Here is a 6649-nt window from a genome sequence, read left to right on the forward strand (position 1 = left end):
ACTCATCACCGTCACCTAGCTGTCACCCAGCTGTCAGGTCTGGGGAGTTGGAGAAGGAAGCAAGGGAGGAAAATATCACAGAGGTGTTCCCACCCCAGTACTGGGGACTGTAGAAGTGCTCTATCACTGAGCCACATCCCCAGTCCTTTTTATTTTTAGACAGTTGCCCAGGCTGGCCCTGAACTTGTGATCCTCCTGCCTCAGCGTCCTAAGTAGCTTGGATTATAGGTGCATTCAACCTTACTGGCTTCATTTTTTTTTTTCTTTTTTTAGCAGAACACTGGTGCTGAAACCCTAGAATGTGCGTGTTTGTGTTGAGGGATGCTAACCTCTTGTATTTTTAGGGAGTACTTGAGAGCAACCATGGGCATATGCTTAGTATATTGGGAGGCAGAGAGGTCAAGGGCTTTGAAAATCAAATGCTCCTGGGTTCCATGGCTGTTGTCCTCACATTCCCAGGTGCTGTGTCCTTGGGCAAGTTGGTTAACCTTCCTGAACCTGTCTCTGGCCCCACTCAGTTAACAAATATTTACTGAACACCTATCTAGGCACCAGAAGTGACCAGACAAGTCCTGCTCACACAGAACAGTTGTGTCTGAGAATACCCCCTGTGCTCTACGGGTGCTGGGGAGAGTCCACCCACATAGCCTCCAAGTGCCTAGGGTGTGGGAGGTACTAAAGATGAGTGAGTAGAAGGCTGCTATTTCTGGGAGGTGCCTGGCTCTGTAGGGGCCCCTAGGAATGTGGAAGGTTGGAGGTATTGGGAACAGTGGCCAGGAAGCTCTTGAACACCTGGTTCTAGTCCCACCTGCACACAAGGGTCTCATCTGGATCACCCTCCCTACCTCCTGTGAACCTGGTGGTACAGAGGTAGGAGGTCAAGGGTCACTGCCAGGACCCCACATCTGGGCTTTCTTGGAAAACCTCCCTGCCAAGAAGCCTGAGAGCCTCTAATAGCTTGGAGACTCTGCCGGCTCTGACCACAGTTCAGCTTGCTCCCTGCAGGCTCTTTGAAGAGCTTCCTTCGAACTTGCTTTGCATATTCTGGTCAGATCTGAATCAGACTAGCAGGAATTACCCCTCTCAGTAACAGTCTAAGTGCTGCCTTAGCTTGTCAGTGACACACAGGGGCAGGCACACTGACGTGAAGGCACATTTGATTTCACCACAAGGAGCACCTCAGCAGGGATGGGGCACAGCCAGCCCCCTCAGTGGTTCCCTCCCTCTCCTCTGAGTGTGGGTGTGGGTGAAAGAGAAAGCAAGGCATGGTAGGGGTGCTGGGAGAAAAACGCTCAAAGTATGTTTTTCATTAAAAAATAGTGCTCTTTATTATAAATTACTGAAATGTTTCTTTTCTGAGTATAAATATAAATATGTGCAAAGTTTGACTTGGATTGGGATTTGGTTGAGTTCTTCAAGCATCTCCTAACAGCCTCGAAGGCCTGAGTGGGGAGGGGGCAAGGACTGGAGGTGGGATCTTTATAAAAGACAGAGTGATCGAGGCAGATTGTAAACATTATTAAAAAACAACAACAAAAAAAGGAAAAAATGACCCCAAAGCACAACTGCCCCGCCCAGCCCAAATACCTGACACAGAAAACTTTTATGTTTAGTTTCCCCCCCCAAAAAGAACAGTTCCAGGTTAATTCCGTCGCTGCTACATTCCTGTAAGTTGTCACTGATCAGTGCGCCAGCAGAGCCAGAGCAGCTGGAGTGGCAGGCGCCTGGATGACTTCCTGCCCACCCCACCCCAAGTGAGGAGGGAGGGCTGTGCAGGGCCTGGAGGACGTGGGACCTGGTGGCTCTGCTCCGACCACGAGGTGCCTATGACTGGCCAACACCAACTGGGCTTCTGGTCTTCTAGCGCTCAGCTGGAAGGCATGGGTCTCCCACCCCCCACCCACTGATCCTGACCAGTGGCTGGCTGGGTGCCCTCCAGCGAATCCCTGGGCCTCTCTGCCTGGATGGCCCAGTGTGTGGCCCAGCATTTAAGGCGAATCTCTTGGCCAGACAGGAGGCATAAAGTTGAATCCCCCATCTTCTCTAGGTGGGGGATGGGGTCAATGATGGCTCATCTCTACCACCATCCCCTAGGTGCTGAAGTCACAGCATGGGCAGGAAAAGGAGACGACTGACCAGCCCATCCATCCTCTCCAAATGCCACTTCCTCCTTATAACAGGGAAGGGCCCTGGGCTCTGGGGCACAAGATGGCTCCCTTCAGGTCACCCCTTGCCTTTCTCCCCAGAGCCAGGGAGTGGAGCATGCAGCCACCCCCCTCACCTGGACTGGCCATTTCCATGGCCAGCCCGAAGCTTTGGGGCCCCTCAGGCTGCCCTCTCCCTTCCATCCTTTCCAAGGCCCTTCACCTCGCTCAGGTTTAAACCAAATCAGAGCGCCAACAAGTTCCGCTGGAAAGTTTGAAGATTCCGAGGCAGTTCTTATAAGTTCAACTCTCTGGAGGCATCCCCTGTTGGGAAGCAGCGGAGAGTAGTGCAGGAAGGGGAGAGAAGAGAATCCACTGGTCATTGCTATTGTCCCACCTGGCCAGCTGGCTCCTCCAAAAGCTGGACTGGGGAAGGGGAGCCCAGGTGGCACTCCCCACCCTCAAACATATTCCAAGTCCGCAGGCCCCATTCTGCAGCGGGGAGGGCCGCAGGGAGGGGCCTGTCCTCCTGACTCCAGAGCAACAGGACTCTCCTTCGGCTGGATTTTTGTGCTTGTGCCATGTGCCACAGAGAAGAGGGGACCCAAGCCCCTCTCCTGACCCCTGCCCTGTGCTCTTTATAGCGGGGCATCATACTGGTCCAGGAACTCCCGAATAGGCCCAGGCAGCTGGGTTACTTTCTCATAGGAGTCCAGGTGTCCATTGACCGTCTTCCGACAGAGATGCTGAAGGGTGGCCACGTTAGAGGAGAGAGGCCGGCTCAACACCAGAGGGATCTTCTCGCCCCCTGAGTAGATGTAATAGGCTCTCCTGGGAGGGCTCCCTGGGAGGGTCTGGGCAGGCTGGGTTGGCGGCTCCGGGCCCTCCGGGACCTCGGAGGAGGGCGAGGAGGAAGGTTCAGCGGGTGGAGAGGGGCAGGAGGGAGTACCCGGGGGCGGCATGTAGTGGTGCACCAGCTTGAGCACGCAGTCGAAACGGGGCACCGGCTGGGTGCTCCGGGGGTCGCTCTGCAGCGAGAAGCTGCCCCCCTCGCACTGGATGCGCAGGTTCTTGGTCCCGGACTGGGTCTTGACGCTGAGCGTGAAGAAGTGACGCTGGTCCGAGCTGTCGCGGATGAGGAAGGTGCCAGCGGGCTCGGCGCTGAGCAGCAGGTTCGCCTCGCCACCAGTCACGGCGCTCCAGTAGAAACCACTCTCCTGCAGCTTACGCACTGCGTTCACCACCAGCTGGTACTCGCTCTTGGAGCTGAAGGTCTTGAGGCGCAGGCTGGTGTCCAGGGGGCGGCTCATCCCGGCGGCGGGAAACTTGCTGTGGGTGACCATGGCGCACGGAGCCAGCGTGGATCTGCTTGGTGGCGGCTGCAGCTGCTTGGCGGCCTCCGCGCAGCGGCCGCTACCGCATCCCGGGGGGCTGCAGAAAGGAAGGCGCACGCCTTGTGAGTGCCCGGAACCCTCCAGCGCGCCTGGCCAGCCCTGGCTCCCTGCCTCTACCGAGCGGCTGGGACACCCACTACCGAGGCCCTCGCTGCGACCCAGCACCACCTGGAGCCCGCCCAGACTCTGCTCCAGGAGTGGGGGCGGCCCCAGGCAGCCCCCTCCCCAGCAGCACACTGGGAGGACGCCGAGTGGAAAACTCTCGCGCGGAAGTTGAATCTCCAGGAGCGCGACCGGGGTGGGAAACGAGAGCAGAGCCCCCGGGACGTTCCGGGCGCCGCTCAGTCCGGTGGCCCCGGCCAGCAAGGACCCAGGGAGAAACCCGAGGAATGGGAGTAGGGAGGGGATAGAAGCCCGAGGGCCCCAGCCTGAGTATTCCGGGAACCTGGGATCTCCGGCTTTCATTCGCTCTGCCCCCTACTTCGTCCCCTCCCTGCCGGGAATGACCCGAGAAGGGGAGGGGAAACCGGGAAAAGCTCCCGGGACTAAGAGAGGCCCCCACCTTCGCCACACTGCGCCCCTCCTGCCTACCTGGTCCTGAACCGAAGTCTCTGGCCTCAGGGCTGCGCCTTCTACGGTCCCCAAGGCACAGCGGCGGCGCGGCGGCCAGCGGTGGCCCGCGCTGCGCCCAGATGTTGGCTGTCGTGAAGTCCACAAAAGGGCCCTCGCGCGTGCGTCCCTCGGACTTCGCCGTCCCCGGGTTCGACCTAGCAGGGACGAGACGAGGGGCCCCGGCAAGAGCTGGGCCGGGCGGGCGGCGTGCAGGGTCGGAGCGGCAGCGGCGGCGCAGGGAGTCGGAGTCGGAGCCGCCGCGGAGGCCGCGCTCGCTGGTATATACGCGGCGGCTGCGCCCCGCCCCCTTGGATTCCAGGAACTGTGCGACCGGTCTTCTTGTAATGTTTAGTCACTACTCGCAGCAATGAAAGGCTGCGCGCGGAGGGCGAGGGAGGGGCCGCGGGCGGCCGAGGGCGGGCCTCGAGCAGGGGCAAGGACCGGCGGAGACGCACCGAGACAAAGCGCGACGCGAGGCGGCCAGGGCGGCCGGCGGGCGCGGCGCCAGCCCCGGCGGCGCGTTCCTGGCAGCGGCCCCTCCCCCGCGCGCGCTCCGCCCCCAACTTCTCATTCACACTTTCCCCCCCACCCCCTCCCTTCTAAGAAGGCCAGTTTCTGGCAGAGGCGGGGGCGCCGCTCCCGGAGCGCGGGCAGTTCTAGGAGGCCGACCCGAAGAGGCTCCTAGCACCCCTTCCCTTTTTCTTGGACCCTGCGGGGACACCCCCTCGCCCCCACCGAACCGAGCCGGATTACAGTCCCAGGCTGCCCGAGCCAGCCCAAAGGGAAGTGGGGCCATCCCGCAGCCAGGCCGCGGGGCTGGCGTCCGACTTGGAAGTTGGTGGTGGGGAACATGCGACAGTCACCTGTGGGCAGGTCCCAAGACTAGAACGGGAGTCCCAGGGGTGGAGGCGAGCAGCCTGTGAAACAGCTGCTCGGCCACGGCCCATCGGCCCACTGCCAGGTTCTTTGTTGACACTGATATGGGTGCTGGCCTCCCCGCTCCCCCACAAACAAACAAACAAAACATAAAACAACTGCTTTCCAACAGCATCTGGGTCTCTCCATCTGCGTGTATGGCGAGGGTCCGGCCAGGTGCTGGGGGAGCAGAAAGGGGAACGATGGTCCCAACCCGCGCCCGCGTCCGCCAGAGGGCGCCCTGGAGTCTCTTCGGGGGAGAGGAGTTTGTACACATCCCAAACCTTGGGGACAGCGGGACCAGATCGCCCAGGAGCTGGAGTGCGGGACCGAGGAGAGGGGAATTCACACAGAGACTGCAGTCAGACCTGGGAATAAAAGTCCAGCAGGAGAGAATTTCCAGAAAGCTGTTGTCCTGGGCTCAGCCCACTGCCAGTTGGCCAGCTGGCCTGTGACCTCCCTTGCCTGGGGGTGGGGGGGCGGTATCTGAACTCTCCCTGGAGAGTGAGAAGAGCTGCCGATTGAGATGAAAGGTTAATTTGCTCTTGGTCACATTGGCACTGATGAAGTGCCAACCTTATGAAGGATGGAAAGTTTTGCAACCTGTCCCCAAACAGGCTGCAGGGTTCTGGAGCCACTGAGAGCCAGCTAAGTGGCATATACATCAGCACCCCTCAGGGCTCGGAGGCAGTGAGCTTTGGGCCCTACCCTCTTCTCAGATCTCATAGGCTGAGGATAATGAGCTGGTGAAAGGGAGGGCAGAGGTGCCCAGGGCACAGGCACAGTAGCTTGGGTGCGTGGAAGGGAGAGCTGGCACCTTGGCCTCACTGTCTTGGCCACTGTGTCTTCCATCTGAACTCTGACCTCTCTCCCCAGATGTTGGAGGACTGAGTGGCATTTGGCCAGAACACAGCCTCTCTGGGCTTCAGTTTTGCCGTCTGTAAATAGGAATAAAGACGACCTCCTGGGCTGGGGATGTGGCTCAGGCGGTAGCGCGCTCGCCTGGCGTGTGTGCGGCCCGGGTTCGATCCTCAGCACCACATACCAACAAAGATGTTGTGTCCGCCGAGAACTAAAAAATAAATATTAAGAAATTCTCTCTCTTCTCTCTCTCTCTCTCTCTCTCTCTCTCTCTCTCTCTCTCTCTCTCCCCTCTCTCTCTCTTAAAAAAAAATTAAAAAAAAAGACGACCTCCTATCAGAGATCTGAGATGTAAAGAGGTTAAAACAGATTGTGTGTGTCAAAGTGTGTCCGGTCCTCCCTTCTGTCTCTTAGGAGAGCAGTAGCTGGAGAAATCCTGTTTCCTCTGCAAAGGGGAAACAGTGCATTCCACATGCTTCACAGACACCAGGCTCCAAGGGGTAGGTGTGTGCAGGCACTGAGCATGCGCGAGACCCCCCTCCCCCTGCCTTCAGATACCTACAGGCTTCCCAAATGTATTTGTCCTCTCTGTACCATCAGTTCATTCTATTTCCTTTTGGTACAGGGGATTGAACCCAGGGCTTTGCCAATGCTAGGTTAATTGCTCTCCATGCAAGCTCCATTCCCGGCCTTTTTAATTTTTATTTCAAGGCAGGGTCTTGA

General features: G+C 58.6%; 1 protein-coding gene across 1 annotated transcript; it reads right to left on the reverse strand.

Moving 5' to 3' along the window:
- Positions 1-1302: 1302 nt before the first annotated feature.
- SOCS3 (suppressor of cytokine signaling 3) lies at positions 1303-4445 on the reverse strand. The gene is made up of 2 exons (XM_081272741.1): positions 4130-4445; positions 1303-3575 (listed from the first exon to the last, which is right to left on the reverse strand). Exon 2 carries the CDS (start codon positions 3485-3487, stop codon positions 2783-2785), a length of 705 nt encoding a protein of 234 aa, XP_081128867.1. The 5' UTR covers positions 3488-3575; positions 4130-4445; the 3' UTR covers positions 1303-2782.
- Between the last annotated feature and the right edge of the window lie 2204 nt (positions 4446-6649).

This window comes from Spermophilus citellus (assembly GCF_964194105.1).
Source record: "Spermophilus citellus genome assembly, chromosome: 17".
Classification (NCBI taxonomy): domain Eukaryota; kingdom Metazoa; phylum Chordata; class Mammalia; order Rodentia; family Sciuridae; genus Spermophilus; species Spermophilus citellus.